The sequence below is a fragment of the Mixophyes fleayi genome, chromosome 5, assembly GCF_038048845.1.
Source record: "Mixophyes fleayi isolate aMixFle1 chromosome 5, aMixFle1.hap1, whole genome shotgun sequence".
NCBI lineage: Eukaryota > Metazoa > Chordata > Amphibia > Anura > Limnodynastidae > Mixophyes > Mixophyes fleayi.
In genome coordinates, this window is record NC_134406.1 from 253,250,923 (window position 1) to 253,264,422 (window position 13,500).

At 39.3% G+C, this 13,500-nt stretch overlaps 1 protein-coding gene across 26 annotated transcripts in view; it reads left to right on the forward strand.

The window, feature by feature from the left end:
* Positions 1-13,500, forward strand: part of RIMS2 (regulating synaptic membrane exocytosis 2) — a 506,258-nt gene that overhangs the window by 400,614 nt on the left and 92,144 nt on the right. For 20 of the 26 annotated variants that reach the window (XM_075213921.1, XM_075213923.1, XM_075213924.1 and 17 more), the window contains 2 exons: positions 1,882-1,914; positions 12,978-13,013. The exons of the other annotated variants lie outside the window; for them this stretch is intronic. In XM_075213921.1, the coding sequence (XP_075070022.1) occupies positions 1,882-1,914; positions 12,978-13,013 (69 nt within the window). The remainder of the gene's footprint in view (positions 1-1,881; positions 1,915-12,977; positions 13,014-13,500) is intronic. 26 annotated transcript variants of the gene reach the window in all.

Genomic DNA, 13,500 nt, shown 5'->3' on the forward strand with positions numbered 1-13,500 from the left:
TGAATCTGGTTGTTGTGAGTTACAGCAACTTCCTGTTCGCCACATTTCATAAATGTTCCCAACATTATTTATCTTCTCATCAGTCATCTTAATGATGAAAATGAAATATTAAATGCAAGACTTTAAATGTGAGCTTTGTAAAGGTAATTTAGTAATCAATAAGTGTGTTTTATATTTTTTTGCTTCTTCTGGTTCTGACTGTTCATTTTTGTTTTCATGTTTTATAAGCTCTTTATGTTGTATACAAAATAAAGGTCACTATGGACATACAAATATGGAGCACCACGGTGACTGTGCACCACATATGCTGGATTGATCTATATGGTATATTGTCATTTTTGTTTTTCATAGTGCAGGAAAAGCTACATATATGAAAGTACAATATGTATACAGAAACGTTACCTATTATTCCTAGTCAGTGGGTGACAGGATTTTGGTTCAGTTCTACTAACTGTGAAACATTGAGATTCAGTCACATGATTCAATGTTATTGTGCAAAACTCTCCAAGGACATTTATGAAAACTCATCCACATGAAAATGATAATGTTGCCCATGGCAACCAATTATACGTTATCTTTTTCTTGACTGCTTCCTGTGCACAAGTTTTCATGAATGAGCATATCTAGGTCATAAGTCAGTGTCAAGTGGAATCTGGATTGTTGGCAAAGTGTATGAAACTGTTCTTAATTTTCCTAGTGCTATCTACTTAAGTAAAGCACGGTAGGATTGCTGAGTTTAATATAACCAGCCAGCACACTAAAACTAATTAGTAATACTTTGGTAATACGCGTGATTGCAAAAAAGTGTTACTGACTAAGTTGGGATCTCTATATATGCATACTAAGGTCAGATGGACTACTATTTTATTTACCATATAAGCCATAAAACAACACAGTTGTGAGCACATACATGTATTATATTTCTGGAGCAAAGAGAGAAATATTTTTTATATGCAGTATAAGGTTTACAGCATATTTACATGTGTGTAAAGTCCTTTACCTTTTTGAGGTTCCTGGTCCTTTTTAACACTTGAGGCACATAGGTAGTGCGGATTTAGCCCACTTTTCACTCCACCATCCATCTAACAAGGTGGTTCAAATTGCTTGGATTCACCCTGTTGCTGTTTATGTGGGGAATTGGGTAAAACATTTTATTCTTGTTCGTATTACATCATAATGTAGAATAATTACCAATTTCAACTCTACTTTTTATAATAACCCCAGCCATTGGTGTGTAGCACCAATTATAGTGTACTAACAGTGTAAGTAGTTTTTGCTCCGTGATGGAATCCTTCCTAATTAATTGTGTTTCTGCGACTTTGCTTCAAATTTTACTATTACATGCATCTCCCATCATCTTAGTTAACTGTCTTTTTTAATCTTATTTTAAAATGAATTGTACTTTTACAGAGGCTTCTCATTGGCTATCTGTCTCTAATTACACCTTGGAAGGTTGCTTGGCAAATAGTTCCACAGATAACTATGGGCCTAACTCCGATTACATCTGTAAATATATTTAGCTAATATAATGTAAGACTTGTATGCATTTCTGTAACCCGGTGTTATTTGTCTCCTTTACTTTAGTTATTAATTGCTCAACTTTTCCAAACTGTATCAAGGGGCTTTATTTCCTCATAATTATATGCCTAATAATTTTCTCCTGAGTCTTGTGTGTGCCAGGTCTATCTTCCCTCCGTCCTCTCTGTTTCTATGTACCTGTTCATTCTGTGTCATCTGTGGCATTACTATTTGTGCACTGTACTATTATATTTCTAAACCTGTGTGAGGTGCTTTTCCTTCAGTGTCCGTCTCTCTCTTCTGAGTTACACACTCACTGCCATCTCCTTTGTCTCTGTCTGTTATTGCACGGTGTGGGTACAGAAGACTTGGACTCTCCGCGAAGACGAAACTCAGGTATGTGTCTGGTACATCTGCTTTTTCTTGTCACCGTTACTTTGCGTGTCTGTGCATGTCTCTTTTCACCTTGAGAAATACTTTGGAAAATATAATGAGCAATGGTACTTATTGGCTTTTGATGTTCATTTTACTTAAAGTTAGTTTGTGTCACTTTTTATAGCAATCTTGGACATTATTATGAATTACTTATGAATTAATATGACAACAAGTGTGAGAGTCAACGTAGACGATTATAAGGTTGAACATTTTAGGGATAAACACTAATGTTATTTGTTCATTGAATGATATTAATTTAGGGCTGGATTGTTGGGTGTGAGTATGTTTGCCGACTAATCTTTCCTGTGGTGCTCAGTGCTAGTCAGTAAAAGTCTATTAAGTTGGGTTTTTTTTGTCTTTTTTTAGTCATACTTATCATCATCACCATCATCATCACCATTTATTTATATAGCCCCACTGATTCCGCAGCGCTGTACAGAGAACTCATTCACATCAGTCCCTGCCCCATTGGAGCTTACACTTTAAATTCCCTAACATTCACAGACAGAGAGAGAGAGAGAGAGTAGGGTGAATTTTGATAGTAGCCAATTAACCTACTAGTATGTTTTTGGAGTGTGTGAAGAAACGGGAGCACCCCGAGGAAACCCACGCAAACACGGCGAGAACATACAAACTCCACATAGAACAGGCACTGGTCGGGAATTGAACTTATGACCACAGCGCTGTGAGGCAGAAGTGCTAACCACTTAGCCACTGTGCTGCCTCTTATACCTGTAATGCCCCCAGTTAGACCTAATTTCAATGTATATTTGACTAATATCTGAGCACATATTTTATTCAGTCTTTATTTCCTGCTCATCTGTATGTCCCAATGAAGTGAATGGGGAGAGAACATCCTGTGGCCAGTCAGATCATCGGAATGATCACAGCAGCAGGAAATGAGTGAGACGACCTCTTGTGGGTGGCAGTGACCTGTTCTAGTGAGGAGAGGGCTGCATGTTATTGGGGCAGTGTCTTGGCGTGAGAAGAGGAATTAAGGCTATTGGATAGACACAGAATAAGTTTTAGGTAGTGGACCGAGGCGGTACCCCAACATCTAATAGTAATTTGGGTCTCCCCTCTATTTCATCTATAAAGAAATAGAGGGGAGACATCGTGTGGATAGAGAACACTGTCTCTATTCACAAGATGTTGCACCAGTGGTAAGAAGGTTATTTGTAATCTTAGCCAAAAATGTTACCAGGAGAACCAATTTCTACATTAAAAATATGCAACTATAATATTACCATATTCAACAATATTAAACATACCTGGGGAATTTTTATGCCATTTTACATGATTGTTCTATGATGTGCTACAGTACTATAGTGCAAAAAATATATTTAGTTGCATCGTGAGCTTCTATTAGATTAGGTTTAAGCTCATTCTTTTCTGGATTACTCAGGTCAGTGAGATAATTTGGTACACACACTTTACATTGTAGAGGGGCAAACTTTGAAGGTAGGGGGTTCCCTCAGTAGCAGAGAATATACAGTATATATACAGTAACTGCTGGGATCACTTTGCTAGAGAAATTCTGTACCTATCATGGACAAGCCAATTTGCAAGATTTTGAAGTGCATGAGTTTAGGCATCATTACTGTGAAGTCATTTAAATTTACACACTAGGTCATAGTTCCCAACTGTCCTGAATTTTACTCGACAGTCCCGGATAATGGGCGGAGCTTGCATGTAAAGGAGCAGAATTTCACCCAAAAGTGGTTGTTTTGGGGGGATCTCGGCGGGGTTTCGGATGATAAAGGTGGGGCTTATTATGTCCAGAATCTCCATGTCTCAATGTTGGGAGGTATGTACTACGTGTCAATATATTTCATTTTCAGGACAAGTTCAGCTTTGTACCTTACCTAAACTAAATTTCACATGTTGTCATACATTATGGTATCCTGTATGAAGAAAAAAAAATGTCCATTCTAAAAGTACAGACCTTTCAAGTACTTTAGTGTATAACATGTATGGCCACCACTACCCCAAATACAAAAGTCCTTACATGTGAAATACACATATATATCAGGGAAGTAACTAAAATTATAGTCCACAATTGTGCAGGTGCTACAGAAATCCACACATCTGCTGACACACTGTACTTTTGGTAATTTAAGTAATACCACTAGAAATCTGGCACATTGGGTGGGTTTCGCAGGAGTGATTATCATAAAGGTTGATTCGGTGGTTGTCACAGGTGAGGTGGGATTTGTCTCTCTTGAGGCATGGTGTGCACATCTGATTTATAACGTCACTTGATAAAACTTTGCAAAGTAATAATAACTATTGTAGCAATGTGGTCCCCATTTCGGATAGTTAATCACTAACTCATTCTGGGGGCAGGCGTTTTATTTTCCCTTCTTTTAGATATTTTTTTTTTACCAATTTACTCCCACTTTTTAGAATGTAAAATATTTTATAATTACATCTCTAATTTGCCTGTTTTAACTCTTTATGGCTCCCCATTTCTATTCTAATCGGAGGGGTGAATGGTTTTAAAACAAAAACTTATATGTAGGTACTGATCAATGTTCCCTAGAACCCCACTGGCCCTTCACTTTCTATAGCTTAGTGGATGTGATGTTTCTGAGCAGTAAATTCTCTTCTTAAATTTGGCAATCACCGCTAATGGCAGCGACCTCTGAACCTGTGGGGAGTCACAAAGAGAATTAATTTTTTGGTGGAGAGGTTCCATATTTTTATTTGCCTTCCTCTTGCTTAATAGTAAGATTATGGTAAAAGTGAGTTTGATCTAATATACATTTACATATTTTGTGATTCTAATGTACTCATCCCATCTCATGATTTCTTCCTAAGATTGATCAGAATAAATAGAGAATTTTAATTCTTCTATTAAAAAAATTGATATTTCCATGATGCATGGTCTTGGTAGATAAAATTCATAGATAACCATATACAGCTTATTTATAAGGTGCCTATTTCCAGCTACTCTACATAAGCACCAATTGGCGAGATATATGCCAAGTTTCATCATACGTTGCTTACCTATGGTGGGATCTTACAGTACATAGGTTGGACAATGAATACACACGTCAGAAAGCTCATTGTCTGAATCATCAGTTTTAAAATAAATAACGTTCCAGCAATACTTTGATCTCCAGTTTAAATATAATTTTTGGAAATAGTACCCAAGTATGCCATAATTATTGCAAACAACTCTTTTTCATCTTTTTATAAAACATATTTAGCTATAATAACATGCTCACTATTATAAAGTGTGACATTCTCACACCTTTTGGGAAGACTAATATTTTATAGACACTTCATATTCCTTCAGTTTCCGTTTCATTGTGTCAACTCTTGGTGGGATCTTGCTGAATTTCTTGTTACCATTACATTTTTACTTCTGTTCTGTGCAAGTGACCAGGAAATGAGGAGAGCAGCCATTGTCTCATCCTTTAACAGCTGCTGTTTCAAATATCTTTTGACAGGCGCTGAAGAAAGTACAAGGGAAAGCCTTGGGAATAGTAGTTAAAAAAGGGGGGGAAATCATCTATGTAGCTTTTTTTTATTCTTCTGAGGCACAGCAACAGCAGAGTATAAAAGGCATTTACATCAGCATAAAGCCAACATACAAGTTGGATGATGGAGTGAACTGAAACAGCATACTGCTGAATTCTTATAACTTCTAAGCTTTGGGAATAGTAGTTAAAAAGGGGGGGGGGGTATCCAAAACACTACCAAAAACCCACATTTATTTACACCCCTCATTCTTGAACTGGGCATCTTGAATAATACAATTAGATGAAATCATCTGTGTAGCTTTTTTATTCTTCTGAGGCACAGCAACAGCAGAGTATAAAAGGCATTTAAATCAGCATAAAGTCAGCACATACAAGTTGGATGATGGATTGAACTGAAACAGCATACTGCTGACTTCTTATAACTTCTAAAAATGTGTCTATGGAATTCTCCAATTAATTGTAAAGGTATAGGATTAGTTAAGCGACTGTGTCTACAATTTATGATTTCCTAATATTAAACAATTATATATAAAACTTGAATACATAAAATTGATATCTTTGAAATGTATCTTCTCAGCTTTGATTATCTTTCAATTCAAAAGACATTTTGTCTTTATACACTATCACAGGCAGCTTCTGAGAATGTCTACCTCCATAAATTCCTTATACGCATAAATTTTCCTGTATACCTTTTCTTACAGACATGCTAACTGCCATTGTACAGTTGAACAAGAAATGTATTACTGAGTGTTCATAGAACTGTGAATATGTGACTACATGTGCCGCCACACATCTCTGTAATCTGTCTTATTTCTAAATCCATCTATAAGTAAGGTTTCCAATGTTTTAGTTACAAAACCCAAATAGCACACTCCTCTAGCGTGCAGTGGAGTCCAAGCTTAAGATATTACAGCCATAAATATAATATGTGCCTTCAGGTAGGGTCAGAATGCTACTGAAATGAAAATATCCTATTAAGGAATATGATACATTTTAAGATTAACTAAATCTGAAATGTTTTTTAAATAACGTGAATAATTACAGACTCCGATATTTTCTATGACATCTTAGTCACTAAAGAATTATATGATCTCTGGTTGAGGGCATGCTTAACTATCTAACACCTCTCCTTTCCTAGACTTATTGAAATGTGCACAAATATAAGTGTATTATTATTATTATTATTATTATTATTATTATTCCTCTGACCTGCCCTCTATTATACTGGGCGACTTTAACATCCCTGTTGACAACTGTTCTGACCCTGCCACCATCAAACTTCTCACTCTTTCCTCCTCCCTTGGCCTCACTCAGTGGACCTCCTCCCCTACCCACTGTTTTGGTCACTCCCTCGACCTTGTCTTCTCTCACCTCTGTGATCTCTCTGACTTCTCCAACTCTCCCTTCCCACTCTCCGACCACCATCTCCTCTCCTTCTCTCTGTCCTCCTCCCCTTCTCCCACCTCGCCTAAAGCCACCCTCACCAGGCGCAACCTTGACGCCATTGACCCCATCTCCTTCTCCGCCTCTCTTGAAACTCTCCTATCACCCCTTCCCTCTCTGGCCTGCCCTGATAAGGCATCCTCTCTCTACAACCAATCCCTCACTACTGCCCTGGACACCATCGCCCCGGCCTCTTCTATCCGCCGTCGTCGCCTTACTCCCCAACCCTGGCACTCCAAACTCACCCGCTCCCTCCAAAAGTGCTCTCGCACAGCTGAACGCCTCTGGAGGAAATCTCGTTCCCTGGCTGACTTCACTTCAAATTCATCCTCTCCTCTTTCTGCTCTGCCCTGTCCCTCGCTAAACAATCCTTCAAGTCGCTCATCTCTTCTCAGTCCTCCAACCCCCGCCGCCTCTTTGCCACATTCAACTCCCTCCTCTCCCCCCCCCCTCCCACTGTCCCGCCTTCCCTCTCGGCGTCTGACTTTGCCTCCTTTTTCTCCTCCAAAATTGAAGCCATTAGACACAACATCTCCTCCTCCCACCCCTCTTCCCACCCCTCTCCCCCCACTCTCACCGCTTCACCTCCCGCCATCAACCAGCTGTGGTCCTCCTTCATCCCCACATCAGGTGAAGAAGTTTGCTCCCTTATTCTTTCCTCTCCACCCTCTACCTGTCCTCTTGATCCCATCCCCTCCCACCTCCTTCGCTCTCTCTCTCCTACTGCCTGCTCCTACCTCGCACACCTCTTCAACCTATCACTCTCCTCTGGTGTTGTCCCATCCTCATTCAAACACGCTCTTATCTCCCCTATCCTTAAGAAACCCAATCTCGACCCCACCTCTCTTGCTAACTACCTCCCTATCTCTCTTCTCCCATATGCCTCCAAATTACTTGAGCGGATTGTCTTCAGCCGCCTCACCAGACACCTCTCTGACAACTCCCTCCTTGACCCTCTCCAATCCGGCTACCGCCCCCTCCACTCCACTGAAACAGCCCTGGCTAAAGTTACCGATGATCTCCTATCAGCCAAATCCAAGGGTCACTACTCCATACTCATCCTCCTTGACCTCTCCGCAGCCTTCCACACCGTGGACCACCCCGTCCTACTGCAAACTCTTCTCTCACTCGGCCTCTCTGGCTCTGTCCATGCCTGGTTCACCTCATACCTTGCTAATCGCTCCTTCTCCGTATCCACGTCTGGTTCTTCCTCCACCCCCTCCCCTCTCCCTGTTGGAGTCCCTCAGGGCTCTGTTCTTGGCCCTTTACTCTTTTCGCTCTATACTTCCTCCCTTGGGGCTCTCATCTCCTCTTTCGGTCTTCAGTATCACCTATATGCTGATGATATTCAACTCTACATCTCTTCTCTTGATCTTTCCTCCTCCCTCCTCTCTCGTGTAACTGACTGCCTCTCAGCTATCTCATCCTGGATGTCCTCTCGCTTTTTTAAAATTAATATAGACTTTGTGCCTGATTCAAGGCATGTATCTGCCAATATTGAGTGTATCCTATGCAGAATCACTCTACACATGTCCAGAACCGGGACATACGCAAGTAAACGCGGTCAAGTCCGCTCCGTCTTCAAACGCAAAGGACACTAATTAAGCCTACAATTTCGGAGAGTTAATGGGGTGGGGAAGGGGCATTTTCCAGTAGTCCGTGTACAGTGAGGGCGAGCCACTCTCAGGCGCACACAGCCACGTCCGAATCAAGCTCTGGGCATCTCAAAATGACTAGTTTTTATGCCGTGTTTCTTGCTCCACCTACAGAGCTAACCTAAGTCCTGAGTACTAGTAATGACAGTCCTGTATGCATGCTATAACATGTGACTGCAATTAGGAGCAACTGTAAAAATATATTTTAAAGTCAGTTGACATTAATAGCGTACTAATAAATGTATTAATGGATGATATTAATTAGATATATTTATTTGTTTCTGTGCATTTGTTATAAAATTATAATCCACATAGTTATTGGATGTATCCTGCAGTGTCTTGTGTAATAGAGCAGAACAGACCTACACCCGAATTCAACAGTGCACATATATTGAGATCATTGGCCGCTCGCAAAGCCGAAATGCGGGCATTTTAAACCAAACACAGGTTGCACTCAGTATACGTGCCTTGATGAATCGGGCCCTTGAGATGACCGTGGAGTCTGTCTTGTGAAAAGTACAGCACCACCTGTATCTATTAACATATTTGCAGCGTTACCATTCTCCTCCCTGTAACATATGATTTGTCATATTCACCTAAGTAACTGGTAGCAAGGAGGGCTAAAGAGGGGTGGCTGGGAGGGGGGTATGGTAGTTATCAGACTCTATTCCGGTCAGGGATTTTCATCATATACTGTTTTAATCCATCTCTGGGGGTTTAGGATCTTCGTAAAATTCTGTTGCCACATGAGATTTTAATGCAACAAGATTAATGTTTTTAAAACCAATATATTGTTGGTACTTTACGTTGATTTGTTTTACAATACTTAGGATGCTTTCTTCTCTTTATTGGGTCCAGTACAAAAAATATTTACTTTGTTAGTTACTTACAATATACTTTATCAATACCAATACAAATGTTTTCACTTCTACTCCACAAAAATGCAATGCTATAGCTTATCTCTGTGAAACTGGTGTTGCAAATTCTCTTTCCATAAAAACCATAGCTGACAGCCCACATCTTACAGCCCCTCTCTCTACACTGACGAGCTAAGAAACCCTTCATGATTATTTCTTATGTACTTGCCTCTCTTGCCCAATAACAGATGTAACGTTAAATGAAATACTCAGAAATATCTGTTTGCACAAACAATAAAAACAAGCAATAAAAATTGAATAATTAACAACACATATAAACACTTGTGCTTTTTACTGCAAATGTTAAAACCCCCCCAACATATTTTCATTTAACTGGACCCACTGTGAAATATTTAAATCATTCTCCCTTTGATGCTTAGATTTTACAATAACTCTATTCATTTGTTTGTTCTATTTTAGCATCAAAGTAATTATCCATTTACAAACTGCTGCTGTTGTAGCTGCATCTTTACCCAATCTTCATTTTCCTATTCTCATACACTCCTCTACAGACCAGTTGTGGTTGGTATGATACAAATAAATATTGTGCTTCATACTCTAGTATACACTTAATTGAAAAAGAAAGTATAATACTCACACCTTTATAGTGAAGGGTGTATCTACATGTTCCTCGAACCGGGCCAGTTTGAGTTGTGACCTGGCTGAAATAGTCGGAGCCTTTGTGATTGGGGTTTCTTACTTCACATTGCTGTTTCACTAGCTAGTTTTCCTTTATTTTTCTCCTTGAATATTGATAAAACAGGTCTACTACATGTAACTTTAAAAGCCATTAATGTTGTAGCCTAAGTCTAAAAGAAAATGAAGCGTACACTTTAAAAATGAAAGGGTGTATGTTAAGCACAAGCTAAACATTCAGTACAGAAAATAATAGTGTTTAGCTCCCAATGGGAAACCGAAGATTATTAGTTTTCCACTGACTAGTGACAGATACAGATTGTCTGATAACATTTCTCAGTCTCACGACATGACAGAAAACGCCATAATGATACAATGTTCTTGAATGAAGCAGACTTGCTATGATTTCCAGTGTGTGTTTTGATAAATGACTTTCATATAGTGATATATTATTGTATAGGAGGATCTAGAGCTCTATCACTGTATCCACGTGGGGCTAGATTTACTAAACAGCAGGTTTGAAAAAGTGGAGATGTTGCCTATAGCAACCAATCAGGTTTTAGTTCTTTATTTAGTACATTCTACAAAATGACAGCTAGAATCTGATTGGTTGCTATAGGCAACATCTCCACTTTTTCAAACCCGCAGCTTAGTAAATATACCCCCTGGTGTCCTCAGCGAGTGGTATTTATACTGCAATAGTCGTTTTCCCAGGCATCCATTGCAGAAAGAAAGCAAATATATTAATGTTCTCTGAGGCACCAAACTTCAGGCTGCATTAAGGTACTGACTAGTATACAGGTGGGATTTCTCGGTGTGGAAAAAAAAAAGTAATATATTTAGTTTCAGTTGTCTGAAACATCAATGCACCATCCTCCGTTTTAAAAGGTACTTGGAGTTTATTTTAAAGAGCTGAGATCTTAGTCAATGAAATGATCCATTGTCATGGTTATATCTTTTCAGTCGCCACTATTACATAATGCTTTTTAGTGGCAGACAAAATATATGATATTTCAGAAAGGTATTGTGGTCTGAGCTGTATGTACGATAAGTCTGCTACAGCATAGAATGCACTATAAAGAAGTTACACAGGGGTAAATTCAGTTGGCTGCGCTTTATTACCGTTACTATGCTAAAAAGTAACGCAGATTTTTTGCTTGCACCACTATGGGGTGCGAGCGGATATCAGCGTTCCTTCTGTCAGAAAATATCCGTGTGAGGTGTCTCACGACCATTCCAAACGCACCTTTGCACGGATATTTTATGACTTGAATCTGCCCCACAGTGTTCTGTAACCCATAGCAACCAGATGGTTGCTTTCATCCACTAAACATAACTCTAATCTAATTTTGTTATTATGGGGTACAGAATATTTCTTCCTGTGCACCAGCTATTATAATGCCCACCATTATTGTAAATCAGAGTTCTATTCTTTATTCCAAGGACTTAGATACCATATAGAGCAAAGATGGGCAGCTTTTGTGGAACTACAAGTTCCAGCATACCCTGACAGCTTTTGTTGAGAAGCCACAGTTTGCCTTATGCCAATAGACAGGTTAGCAGTTTGCTGGATCATCTAAAAAGTGTTATAAGCAGTGATCTAAGTGGGCTGGTATACGGGGGTATGCCATACCGCCGCTTCTTTTACTGCCTTCATTGTGAAACTATAATATTCCATTAACTTACCTTTTCCATACCGCCACTTCTACGTTTCCACTTCGACCACTGGTGATAATGATACAATGTTCATGCACTCTTTATTTAGTATTTAACTGTTGTTTACAAAACACTTTCCACATCATCAATATCATTTTCACAGTTTTAAAAATGTGTCAAAGACATGATATCAAAGATAACGCATATAGCGATGTGGGGAGGTCAAGTTGAGGAAAACTGTGATGGGGAGGGGAGGGGACGGGGGTATACAGCGGGGTAATGCACAGATTTTTAGTTCCCATGTAATTTTGAAGTATGTTCCCTTCCTCACCCCTTGGCATACTTATACCATACTTGCCTACTTTTAGGCACTGAAGTCCAGGAGATCCCGGATAGGGGGCATGCCTAGAGGGCGGGAGGGGGCAGTGCGCGGTCAATCGCGTCACTTTGGCCCCACCTCCCACGTCGGAAATGTTGTTTTGATGTGGGGGTGGGGCCAAAGTGATGTAATTCACCGCAAATTGCGTTATTTTGGCCAGGTATTTGCCTGATGTGGGAGACTTGCATTCTCTCCTGGGAGTCCAAGAGACTGACCCGGATTTCGGGAGTCTCCCGGACATTCCGGGAGAGTTGGCAAGTATGACTTATACATTTTATTAACTCCACATTTTATGTTGGTTTATCAATAGCCTAATATTGCACTGTATAAGACTAAATTCTATACATTGATAATATTACTTGTCTATTTTATATATATTTTTTTATTTTTGTGTAAGTGAGTGGATCAATAAAATTGTATCATCTGTACTTCTAGACGTCATTTGGGAACATATATTGGTGTGTGACAACAGGGATTTTAGAGATTGAAACACAGAAACAGACTGTGTTCCATCATCCATCATCCATCTGTGTTCTTTTTTCACTCTGCAATAAGGAGTAGATTTACTAAAACTTCTAAAAAGGAAGAGTGGAGGTATTGCCCATAGCAACCAATCAGATTCTACCTATCATTTTCTTGAGTGTACTAGCAAATAATATCTAGAATCTGATTGGTTGCTATGAGCAACGCATCCACTGTTCCTTTATAGCTGTTTTAGTAAATCTACCCCTAAGTATCGTACCTGTGTGTCGCTTAGATGAGTGTTTCCATGTTTTATTTCTATGTCTGTTTTGTTTTTTGTTCTCATAAACATCACTGCTTTCATTTCATCACATTTACCATCTTGTAGATGACAGAACGGCAGAGCAAGAGAATGGGGACCAAGGTACAGAATTTTTATAGAAACGCAATTTGTGTGCTGTAGATATTGGGCATGAGTGTTTCATTTATTCAGTGTTGTAGATAATAGAGTTGTAATTCTTTAAAATACAAAACTATTCGAATTAATAGCTTTGTTTACCATTAATAGGATTTGTAAACGTCAATAAAATCAGATGCAAAGTGGTGAAAACAAAGTTTTTATAATCAACCATGGCCAACTGGGAGCTGCCAAGATGATCGCTTTCAGTGTGTTCAGCAATGTGCTGTTGGTGCTTACTAACAGGACATTGTCATGGCAATGGCAGTCTGCATTGGGCAACATACCCTGAAGCTGCTGGTCAGAGATCAACAGGGCAGTACATACACTCAATCTTATGCAGTAACATAATGCATATTTTCTCAAAGAAGTGGCAAAATGCCGACTTCTGAATAACTAGAGCTTGTCTGACAAAAATTGAAGCAGTCAGAAACCGTTAAATGAATGTGAGCAT